Raw genomic sequence first — 12,323 nt, 5'->3', positions numbered from 1 at the left:
GATAATCAAAGTAAAGCTTTCTCGCTTTCTTTCCATTTTGTTTCGCTGCTCATTTTTGGCCGAGAATTGCGTCTCCCTCTCCCCCCCCCCCCTCCCCTCTTCCCCAATTACCTCGCTGGCTCAGTCCCTCGTGCATATTCGAGAACGCCTGGCGAAAATTGTGTTGTTGTCTTTACAGCACGATGCCAGTTGATTACAGAAGAATTGCAGGACCTGAAGTCACCCAGCGAGTCGTAGTTAGTGGAGAAAAAGCATTAGATAAATCTCTGGTACGAAAGGAACAGAATTCTCCTCTTTTTTTCAGCTTTAACTTTGTACGTTCGTTGAGTGATTTTGTTTTTAACCTCAGATCGGTGGTGATGGTTTTCGAAGAGATGGCCGGAAAACAGACGAACTTCGACCGATCTGTAAGTTGGCGTAATAAGTCGTAGCAACAGATGAACGAGAATGCTCCATAGAAAACAATTTAAGGCAGTCATTAGCAGTCAGGGCATTAGATACTGAAAACTTAAAACAGAGGTTTCGTCCCCTAAAACGTCGTTGCGATCGAGTAAGCAGTTGGCCATCGTTGGTTTATAACAATTATTATAATAATTGTACTAAAATAATTCATATATGATAAGTTCTTATGAAAAAGAAGTTAGTAATTGTAATTGAAATTATCCAGTTATGATGACTAATAATTAATACTTATACTGTTGCATATATAAGAATGTGGAATGCGCACAAATGTGACCGGGCACAGGATTTCGTACACTAACGCTTTTTCGTTAAACGGTTGAAAATAAACGGTTTGTAAACGGATAATAAACGGGTAGTAAGAGTGTTTAAACGGTTTGCATATCCATTTAAACGGATAGTCCAAAGCGTTAAACAGTAGAGCAAAGTCCAAAAACGGATTCCGTCAACTGTTAAACGGCCGAGAAAAAAAATAAACGGATGGCTTAAAACGTTAAACGGTTGAACAAGATCTATTAATGGATAGCCTAAAACGTAAAACGGATGGACAAAAACCTTGAACGGATCAGGAGGGCTATAGAACAGCGGGATAAGCCATGCACGTAACTAACAGAAACCGTTGCGAACAATTATACGAATAATATTGTTCTTGTGGAACACTGACGTTTCATGCTAATATTATATTCGACTGACACCAGTAGAAAACAAGGTAAAATTAAATTACTAGCCTGCAATTAAGCTATCCACTGGCGAGTAAAGCGAGCCGAGAGCGAGTGTCGCACTGGAGAGCTCGCAATGCGTTTGAAAATTTGCATAAAATATAAGCAGAGGAAGCAATCTGTCAATCATACCATGCGGACTGAACATTCTCGACAAAAAAAAAATTAGAATTGAGAAGCAAAGTCTTTTTTTTTTTCCTGTTCCTACATTGTTTCTTCTACATATTGACCGAAATGAAATCGCACTATCAAGTGAAAAACCTCAAGAAATGGAAGTTAACCGTCGGTTAACTATCGAAATAATTTTGCTTACGCAACTTTCTTTCGCTCATGTTTCATCTAGCGTTCGATTTCGAAAAGTAATTTGTAATTATAGCTTTTATAAAGCCATTTTCGTTTCCTTTCAATCGATGGAAATAAAAGATGAGAAACCCGATGGCCACCGATTCGGTAAATAGTTTTGCCGTACACGTCTATCGAAATAAATTTGCATAAGCACGAAAACAAATCTCGCTCTTCTCATGTTACTTAACGAATATCATTCCGTTTTCGTAAGGTAATGCGAGCTCTCGTGTCTCAATATCTGAGTGAGAATTCTTCTAATCGAAGACCTTCTCATACCAGAGATTTGCAAACAGTAAGTTGTAGCGAAGACCAACATAGCCGCTCGATCGAAGCGTGATTTATTTTCAACGGGTGCTTCTTGGGACTGTTTTATACCGTTGCTCTTCAAAAACGTTGAACGGATGCAAGTAACCGTTAAACGGCTGGATTTTTTTTAAAAAGGGTAGGTTAACCATTTAAACGTGTTGTCGAAAACGTTAAACGGATGAGCAAAGCGTTTAAACGGATGAAGAAAGCATTTAAACGCTTTGATGATCGGTTTTAAACGGATAATAAACGGATAGTAAACGGATTATTTCGTTAAACGGTAAAGCGTTAGTTTACGAAATCCTGTGCCCGGTCACAAATAGTGTACCACTGATGAGCTTGTATTGTGCAATAATTAAATTTTAAGTCAACTGAGTCACTATAAATAATTGTCCTGTGGTACTCATGCATGCATTTTTTGAGATATAGTCAGAGTTAAGGAGTTTGGAGTAAGGTTATGTGTTGTTTTGTTTAATTAAGTTTGAACTTAGAGAAAACTGTAGGGTCAATTCAGCATGGATAACCAAAATGTTGCCCCCCCTTACCCAATCCAATGTTCCTCATCAAAGTGTTTTGTACATGATATTGCTTAGCAAATGTCATTGTAAAGAGGGGTTCGGGGAGAAACATTATGTTGGATCATGTGGTGTATTATTATCTCATCTGGTTTTAGTGAAATATATTGTAATTATAGTCACTTTTAACTAGTAATTGGTTTAATTAAATGTGTGAGGAACTGTTATTCAGTTTTACTGTATTAATGTTAAGTTCCTCTTTTATTACCATTTCTAGTTTTGCGTTCAGGGGTAGTCAGTCAAGCGAGAGGCTCAGCATACATTGAAATGCAGAACACCAAAGTTACATGTGCAGTGTATCCTTATGTGATTGTGTACTACATGAACTTGTACTCATGGAAAATTAATCTCTAGAATTTCAAATCAGTTCAAAGCCAAGGGGTGAACATCCCTCTTCAGAATTTTGTCATTTTGAGAAAAAAATGTGGATCTCTTGTTTAAAAGATTATTGTTTCTCTGTGGCTTTGTGTTTCTAATTCAATTCAAACATTGAAAACCAATGTCAAGGTTTGACAGTCAGGTTGATGTGTTCAAAATGACACTGCAGCCAATTACCTCTTTGGTTTTCTACTCATCACTGTCATTATTATAGTGCAAGATTTATCTAGAAACAGTTCATTAGTTGATTGCTAATTAAGCTTTGTGTTTAAATTTAGCCAATAGTTGGTGTGTTCAAGCAGACACAAGGTAGCCAAGGGCCTCTTTGGTTCTCTGTTTATTGCTAACTTTCTAACAGTGCAAGATTTATAGAAACATTTTCACTGATAAGTACTGGACAGTCAAAGAAAGGAATGTCAAGTATAATGATTTTCATTTTCATTCTCCTTTTTATCATGTCAGGGTAAAATCAGAAATAGCATTAAATGATTTTTGCCTTTTAACTCAGTATTAGATATGGACCAAGAGAGTCACAAAGACAGCAAGAGTTTAGCAAAAAGGTAAATTGGTTTAATTTTTTCTGTCACTCTACATAAATTTAATGTTAACAGCTGGTGTGCAGAATATTTGGGAACGGCTGTTATTAAAAAGTAGCATTTTAGGAGATGTTTATCATTAATGGTGTGTTAGTTTGGTTTTTGGTGAATTTTTTAAATGTGATCATTTGTTGACTTTGAAATTCATAAGTATAATTTTAATATAACCAGATATGATAACTTCTGCATGATTCAAAGGTAATGGAGTAAAAACTAGATTGAGGAACTTTTGAAAAGATATGAATGAAAACAATGGACATAATATATTTCAACCAAATATTTGTACATTGAATGTATTATATCACTTAAATATGTAAAATGTACTGTGGAATGTTTTGCTTATTCTTTTTTAATGTCTCAGAAATAACCTCTAAGTTTTATTTTTAAAAGGGAAAGCTGACTTGTGAGTTTAAGTTTGCACCATTTTCATGCTGGCAAAGGCGACAACACATACAGGTGATTATGACTTAGTTATTATGAGGGAAAATAATTTCAGGAACTAAAGAATAATTTGATACTATAATTTAAGATATACTTGGGAACTTTTGATGTGAAAGACATGATATTGTTACCTGTAGTGTATTGTACCGGATGTGTGAAAAGGTTCTGTTTGTAGGCATCCCGTGATGCTTAGCGAAAGTTGCTGTTGTGGTACTCGTTGGCTGCCATGTGGATAGTGTGTGGATTACAGTACTGAAATCAGAGAACATTGAAGGTTTTTATTGCTGTATATCCAAATATCACAGTACGAAGATGACCTTTGTTGAATTTCAGAATCTTCTGATCTACAGAGTCTCTAACATTCAATTACATTTTGTAAACCAATCACTGAAAATAGCTGTTTTATAAAACCAATTTTGTTTCCTTTCTGTTGTTTAGGATTCAGAAGAGAAGGAGCTATCTACATTTGCTGTCCGAGCTCTTCAGCCAGCAGTTTGCTTGGTATGTTTCAATCCTATGAATCAACAGTTACAAACAAAGTCACTCAATCTTGAACACAAAAGTATTTGGCCTCTTTACTTTTCCTATTATTTTTATAGTCTGTTGACTTATTTTTTTTCATTTTACTTAACATGAAATGAATAATTATTAAAATTAAATGTAACGTGGATGGGTTTCATGAGAAAAAAGATTATAAACTTAAGCTTACACTTTTGTTCAAGGATAAAGAGTTAATAATTAGTTAATTTTTTATCACTTACCTCTGCCAGTCTTTAAATTTTTAATCTGGTTTGAATTGGAATTAAATGACATCAAATTGGTTTCTTCTTCTTTTCAAAATTTACAGGAGAAATTCCCTAAAGCTCAAGTTGACATCTACATCACTGTCTTAGAAAATGATGGAAATGGTAAGTCAGTGGGGCATTTGACAATTGCATTTTAGTTGTATAAGAGTGCAGGAATCTGTTGTTAGTGGTGTAAATGCCAAAGTCATCCTGAATGGTCAAATTTATTTCAAATTATGCTTACACTGTGATGTACAATATTGTAAATTCCTTTACACAGAGATCATAATTTATTCTGTGCAGCTCTAGCTATATTATGAACAAATAAAGGAAAATTTATGGCAAAAACATTTAGTGGCTATAATTTGACCTACCTGTAAACTTGTTTTTCAAACAAACCATAGCACTTGTAGGTATGAAATATGTATTATTCTCAGCTTAAGTTTAGATAATAATATTCACACTTTTTTTCAGGGCATTATCCTCATAAATCCCACCTGATAATTTCTCCTAACTCACACAGACTGAATTATTTACTAAGTCTACTTGTTCATGCTGCTTGATGTGGTTAACTGTTAAGTGCAATCTCAAACTGTCATCTTTTACATAAAATATGTTGAGTTGAAATTTTCATCAAGTTTTGGCAGTCATGTGAAATATTTTCAGTTTGTTGATGGTTGGCAGTCTCCAGCACATTGAGAAATCCATAAGTATGATCTCATACAATTGAGGTCAAGTAATAAAGTTGAGAAATGAATGTTAACAAGGAAAAAATATGTCAACATGAAGGCTCTAACATTAGGTACAATATCTTGGTATAAGGATATCCGCATAACCAATAAATATGAAACTACATTGCATATGCTACACTGTCACCTGAGGATTTTTCGTATTTATTTAATTTAAATTTATAACCAATTTTGTTGTTTTCTGTATACACAGCTCTTTCTGCAGGAATAATTTGTGCATCACTGGCATTGGGAGAGGCTGGAATAGAAATGTATGACCTAGTCTCTTCTTGTTCTTTGGTAAGGAAACTAACTCAGCACAGAAATTTAGGTGTTAGATCTTTTGAATTGTAACGTGGAAGTGATCAAAATTGATTTTTCCTTTCAAGATTCATTTTTTTTTTATACCTTTTCAAGTGGAAAGGTGATTAGTGGTGAGAAAAAACATCAACCTGCAGAGAGGTTTTTTACAATTAGTTACAAAATTCTTAAAGCTTAGATGACAAGGAATGCAAAGTAATGAATGTAGAGAATTTGTATTATGGTCATGGAAGTGAAATGGTTCGCTGATTGTTTCATGATTTCTTCAGGTGCAGAAAGGTGACACATCACTGGTGGATCCCACATTTCAAGAGGTAAAGACTGAATGAACAAAAATAATGGTCTAATGGATTACATGTAATGGGTATGGACAATAGTTGTTCAAGGTGATACTCTTTTCTTTATTTGATTCCAGTCTGTCTAGATCTGTCAAGAGTGAAAAAACCAGGAAGGTGTGGTTGAGGTTGCACAAAGATCTCACTAGAGAACTCTCTTGACATGACCAGCCCTGAAATGTTTCACTCTGCCACTTTTATTGCATAATGTTTACTATTTCACCCTGATTTAGCTCTGGAACAGGCTTCTTTGATTTAACACTGTCAAGCTTTCAATACTCTTTTTAATGGCCTTTCCTAATATATCACTGTACAATTTTCAAACAAATAATGCTTTACATTTTACTTCTCTCTGTCCTTTGAAATATCCTAATGACAGTATTTTTTTGAGTTGAAAATAAACATTAGATAATACAAGTTTTATTTTCCAGTCTTAATTTTTAATCACTTTTTTATTAGACTTCATCATCAGATATTGATGGGAGGGTTACTGTGGCATTTCTTCCCACCATGAATGTTGTGTCTGGTTTGTCACAAGATGGTGAAATGACCCAGGATCAGTCCACTAAGGTAATTCATTGTGTTAAATGAGATCTTTAGCTCTAATACCAATAAAAAAAAATTTCACTGGTACTGTAATTTCTAGCTGTATACCCACACAACAGATTTAACACACACTGGCCAATTTTAAACAATAGTTGAAAAAAATATTACTGATTACAGAATCACCTGCAGCAGTAGATAGGATGTATCTCAAAAACAAAGGTAAATCATGAAACAAAGTTCTGGAGATAAAAAATTCGGAGCCAAATTCTTGTTACTTTGTCATCATTCTAGTGGCACTACTGAAGAGCAATTTCTTACTGTTAAACTCGTAGATGGTGGAGTGTTTTGATATGGGGGGGGAGGGGGGAGGGGTTTGATCATATACTGGCACTCAGTTTTTGAGTTGTTTTTTGCTTACTTACTTGCCTTCTGTGAAAGAGTTTCATCTTGTCTCTGTGTATGACCTTAGATAATTAGTGCTCAGACAAGGAAATAGCTATTAACATCTATTTGCCAAAAATTAGTCCCACAACATGTTATTTCACCTAGCTAGTGCGATCCTGATGTAATGATTTTTGAAAAAAAATGCAATTAAATAGATACCAAATCAATTATTTGCCATTTGATTCTGGTAGTTTCTACCCTCCCCTCCCCTGGAAAAAACAACAACAGTACTGTAAATATTGAAATTAAAGAACACAGAATGATGCATAATCAACGTTCAACCAAGTTCCTAATTTAGTATTATATTAAAAATTTTTGTAATTGTTATCTATCACTTTTTTCTTTAGGCCATAAAGTGTGGCATGGAAGGTTGTGCAAGAATTTTACCAGTTCTTCAAGAAGCCCTTGTTGACACTATAAAGCGAACTGCAAATTCCAACTGTAAAAGCTAATTTGAAAGTGTACTGGAGTATCTATGACAAGCTGAAAATCCTATCACGAGGGAATAGTAGTGAACTTTAACATGAAGGATCTTTGCTCAAAGATGAAACATGTCTTCTGTTGTCAGAGATCTACTCCTTAAGTTTGCTTTGGGAAGGAAACAGCGCTTACATCTTTGATACAAACAATCCTTTTTTCCAGTACTTTATCAACAAGCTTGAAGTTGGTCACATGACTTTTTTTTTAAGTCACAAGAAATGTTGCGTGACATACCAATGAAGGCGTGGTTACTGAGTAAAGCACTCTTAAAACATTCAGATCCAATGGCATCCCATTATAAGACAAACACAATTTCCATAAGTGAAAGAAATAACTGTACAGTAACAAGACTGCATGTAGATTGCAGGCTCATTATAATTATGTGTGTCATGCAATAAGTTGCATAACCGCCAACAGGTTGCAAGGTTCTGATGGGTGCAAAGTAATTTACAGAAATTATTCCTCTATTAGTTTTTCCTATGTTGCAAGTGTGCAAAAAATCAGCCTTGTTTCTTAGGGTAAACAGTTGCTTTTTATTGTTTTTTCATGTATAGTCCAACAAAAGTCTTGCTCTAAGAGACTGTAGATTTGTCATTTATTGAACAAAGGTATTCATTGCAGCACAAAGAGAACAATATTAAATGCAGTGTGCATAACATATCATAATAGATAAATTTGAACTTAATTGATAATCAATAAATAAATTATTAATAAAAGTGGATCACAAAACTTTTTTACTTCTGACTTTTCTAGGGATGGGTAAAGCGAGTTCTTCTATTCTGGGGGTAGCCTGTGCTGCTTTAGCTCCCTGTGAGACTTTCCATGCATTAGCATCATAGTCTTCATTGTGCTGACTGCGACTCTTTGGCCTTGCAAGTTGCTGAACTCTGAGAGATGGGAGAGCCTTCTGGGCTGTCTGTGACACTTCCCAAATCACAGGACGCCCTTCTTTGTAATTGCGGTGTGGCATCTTAGGATTTGAAAGCACAAGAACTCTTTCTGATGCTGTTGCATTCTTGGCGGCTTCTGTCAAATCAGATTCCCACTCACTCCAATCCCAGTCACTATTTGATTTGATTTTTAAGGGAACAAATGTTTTAGCCTGCGCAAGGAATTCAATGCGTGGAGAAGGTTGGGCCTTCATTGCTGCTTCACTGACAACTCTTTGCACTTGTTGGCAAGGTTGGTAATCACGATGAAGAGCCTTTGCCTCCGACAGGGTTTCCAGACGCTGTGACGCTGTTGCTTTCATTGCCTCCTCACTTACAGGCCAGATGGCACTTTTTCTGTTGAGTATAAAATAGCTGTCATTAATCCTTTGACCCGTTACAATGATTAGCAGAGAGTTTCTCCTGACAAGATCAACCCTGAATCAAACATGACGGTAACAAGAATTGGGAGATTTGATCACCAACCAGAGAAGTTTGTGAGCACTAAACAAATTCTCCTTTTCAGCACCTTACCAAATTTATGAAGAACAGTCTCACGAATATACGTGATGATGTCTGGAAAACAGTAGGGTGTAGGGGGTTTAGGAAGCATCTTGCAATATTTGAATCTTTAAAACATTTATTATGGGTACATTTTTCAGGTTTTGAATTCACTTCATTTTGTAAGCTATAGGTCTACACAGAATGATAAGTAAATTTACAGCAGGTGATTTATTAATCTCAGTTGATAAACATGAAATTGTTGTGATGAGTAATGGTAATAGGATGTTGTGTCATTCAGTTTGGTCTGTTATCATATAGGTGATAAACAAAATTGGATGCATGACTGTGAAGGAAAAGTCTGATTTGTTAATTATGGGTAGGACTATGGACAGAATTGGTGAACTTGAAGCCCTGTTACCAAATTATCAAAAGTACATCAAAATTTGAGGAACAAAAAAGGGTGTGCACTGTCAAAATTTTGTCTGTTTTGACTGCCTGTGAAGCTTTCTTTCATGTCCCAAATAATTAATAAGTAACAACATGATTGGTGTATAGAAGCACAGTCATGTAAATTCTTCAAAGGCTACATCAAATTGCACTCGCTCTATACATGGACTCGTGCAATTTAATTGCTGCCTTAGAAAAATTTACACCAGCTTGTTAACACGCCAAATTGCACTGGAAATCATGTTATTACGGATTCAAAATGCGTGATGACAACACCTTGTTTAGATGTGATGCTTACTGTCCAGTTACACAGGCATAATGTACTATGTGTATATATACTGTCCTAAAAGTGCTCAAATCTGACTGGTGATAACCACCGATGTTAGAGAATTTTGTTATAGTTGTATTAATTGTGAAATCACTTCGGGGTTGCAATGATTTGTGCACAATGTACATATACAGTAAAGTTAAGAAAAATTAATTTGCCTTACCTGTCTCCAACATAATCTCTATGAAGTTGTTTGCTATAAACAAGCTGTGCTTGTCTGTCACTCAACACTGTTGATTTATAACAAAAATGTGCAAAAAATATTTAACTGGATCATTAAGTGTCCGTTGTTTATATGCTTGACTACATCATTCAATATTTCTTTAAAGCCCTCCACATTTTGAGCATCGACTGAATTTTCTCGTTCTTAATAAAACAAGGTAGAAAACTCACATACAGTTGTGCATGATTTTATTAGAAAATCTTTCGCAAATTTGGTTTTCCTAGGTGGCCTCTGGCACTGTAAATTATTTTCAATCAATATGTAGATGAAGCAGAACTTTTGTTTCGAATGTTTCAATCGCATGCTGTACTTATTAAATATGACAATAAAATACAACTCCACCTTGAATTGATTTTAGAAAAGGCCATACAAAACTGTTACATGTAAAACATCTCTTTTATCCTTGAATGCTGCGGTATCTATTGAACAAAGTGATTTTGGTTGCTAAGAACAGGGATGTTTAGTTTATTTAGGACTACAAGAGATCGGTGTAACTCTAGAAGACGAGAAATTGCGTAATTTTTACCTGCAGTAAATATTAATTGTTTGTTATGAAACCCAAAAATGTATGTAGATACATTTACTTTACCACTTTTAGTCGATTGTATGTTTTCCCAGTCCTTTGCAAAATTATTATCCCAGTAAACTGATCGCCTGAAAACAATTTCAGAGAGCAACAAATTAATAAGTCAGCATGTGGGTGTACACGTATTGTATTTCATGACCGCAGAAACCATTGCAAGGATGTCAGAAATTTCGAGCTTGACTTCACAGTCTTCCCATTCCCATGAACTAATTGTCTCAATCGTTTACTAACGAGTTCCAATATAAGAGAGATAATTTGCAAGCGGTAATTTTTCAAATTTAATTGTTTTGTGAAGGAATGTGAGGAACAAGTCTAAGACTAATATTTTTGCCCTGCAAACGAAACATTTCCTCACCAATAAGATGTTTCCGCTCTGCCCTAATAAAGACACGTATACAATTTTAGAAATCTTGGTTTTAAATTGTATACTATGTCTTCTCAACAGAGTTTGTCTCAGATTTCTTACCTATCCTCAAAGAATCCAGCAGGGATAGGCTTTGCCTGGGACAGAATGTCTATTCGAGATGCAGCTGCAAGAACGCAAAAGTATTCCATTTAGAATTGCGTCAAACTTGAATTAAACAGAAAAAAGCGCAAAATTACTCGTTGCTGCCATGTTGTCTTGATTTTTAGCCGCAGACGATTTTTGTTTGTCTTTCTCCTGTTCAGTGCTTTCCATGTTTGTGTTGACCGTCTAATGAATCGTCTCTACGAACGCTCCACCAACTTGCTGCATAGCAACAAGAACGTTGAGCCTGCGGACGGCCGGTGGATTTACCCATGAGAGCAAGATGGGAAACAAGATGGCGGGATGGGTTTCCTCATATTCTGGTTTTGCAGGCAATCTGGTTAGCTTACCAACTGTGGAACAACTCTCTCCGCGTGTTTTACGCATCTTGGGTTGTAATCCTAGCCCAATGACGCTCCAAGGAACAAACACTTATCTTGTCGGGACGGGAAAAAGGTGAGAGCTTCTCGAGAAGATAAATTTTATACCAGTATGCATATTCTCCATACTGTTCTCCATATATTTCCTTAAGTGTCAACAGGAAGAATTTATCCAACAATCAACTTACATATTGCTAGGATAAATTACAAGTTGAACTCTTCGACTCAAAAGGCTTTAATTAAAGATCGCTTCGTGACTTTTTTAGAGGCAGGGAACTTTCAATGCCATTTGGCTGCCGTCTTTGTGATTAAGAAAGTGACTGGTCCGATAAACCAAACAGGCAATCCAACTAGCTTACGCAAATCGTATAATTTATTCCAGTATATTATTATTCGATCTAAAGAAAAGAAATTAAATACATTTGAGAAACTGAACAGGATCTATCGATACATAATCACACGAATCAAACTATTAGCTAGAATTGCAGCACTGATAACTTACTTCTGTGGCGATGTCTAGTAGGATTGTTTGACGGTATACAGGTCAGCAACAGATATAACAGATCAGGGTATAACAGAATACGGGTCAGCGCGACAGGTCAGCAAAACATGAAGGTCACTTCGAATCTAAACATCTGAACTAAAAGCAAACTTATTTACGTGGCTTAATTGCAAAACTTAGTGTCAATCAAAGTCAATTAGGAAATCAAGTTAATAATTCATTGTATTAACGAAACATGATACGAAAACCATCTTGCTTCTTTTCACGTTGACGGCTAATATGCTTGAACAAAAGACAACTCGTAACTATGTTGGTATGATGTACAGGTGTATGTGTGTGTTTCATTGGTAGCTAGGTAGTATTGTTCAAAGTTCAGTCGATGCTTTTTTAACATCTGAAGTGGAAAAACATTATCAGTTAATTTATTTGTTATTATTAATAACTATTATGAAAGGACT

The 12,323-nt window shown here is 35.5% G+C and overlaps 3 protein-coding genes across 4 annotated transcripts in view; 2 read left to right on the top strand and 1 right to left on the bottom strand.

Annotated features, from left to right (window-relative positions):
* Window positions 1-143: 143 nt before the first annotated feature.
* Window positions 144-8,187, top strand: LOC111333737 (exosome complex component MTR3-like). The gene is made up of 11 exons (XM_088751415.1): window positions 144-269; window positions 350-407; window positions 2,622-2,700; window positions 3,297-3,342; window positions 3,769-3,834; window positions 4,258-4,320; window positions 4,667-4,727; window positions 5,547-5,632; window positions 5,923-5,967; window positions 6,448-6,558; window positions 7,326-8,187. Exons 1-11 carry the CDS (start codon window positions 183-185, stop codon window positions 7,428-7,430), a joined length of 807 nt encoding a protein of 268 aa, XP_088607541.1. The 5' UTR covers window positions 144-182; the 3' UTR covers window positions 7,431-8,187.
* On the bottom strand, window positions 8,037-11,236 carry LOC111333736 (uncharacterized). Its single transcript, XM_022939366.2, has 5 exons — window positions 11,079-11,236; window positions 10,942-11,005; window positions 10,479-10,543; window positions 9,830-9,896; window positions 8,037-8,744 (listed from the first exon to the last, which is right to left on the bottom strand). The coding sequence occupies exons 1-5, from the start codon at window positions 11,152-11,154 to the stop codon at window positions 8,180-8,182; spliced, it is 837 nt and encodes a 278-aa protein (XP_022795101.1). The 5' UTR covers window positions 11,155-11,236; the 3' UTR covers window positions 8,037-8,179.
* A 6-nt stretch (window positions 11,237-11,242) lies between these two features.
* The window catches only part of LOC111333738 (endoribonuclease LACTB2), a 149,127-nt gene continuing 148,046 nt past the window's right edge, over window positions 11,243-12,323 (top strand). Inside the window, exon 1 of one of the 2 annotated variants that reach the window (XM_088751413.1) lies at window positions 11,243-11,439. In XM_088751413.1, coding sequence (XP_088607539.1) covers window positions 11,267-11,439 — 173 coding nt within the window. In that variant the 5' untranslated portion in view covers window positions 11,243-11,266. The remainder of the gene's footprint in view (window positions 11,440-12,323) is intronic. The other variant, XM_022939369.2, reaches the window with a different exon arrangement.

This window comes from Stylophora pistillata, chromosome 2, assembly GCF_964205215.1.
Source record: "Stylophora pistillata chromosome 2, jaStyPist1.2, whole genome shotgun sequence".
Classification (NCBI taxonomy): domain Eukaryota; kingdom Metazoa; phylum Cnidaria; class Anthozoa; order Scleractinia; family Pocilloporidae; genus Stylophora; species Stylophora pistillata.
This window is presented reverse-complemented; position numbering and strand designations above follow the sequence as displayed.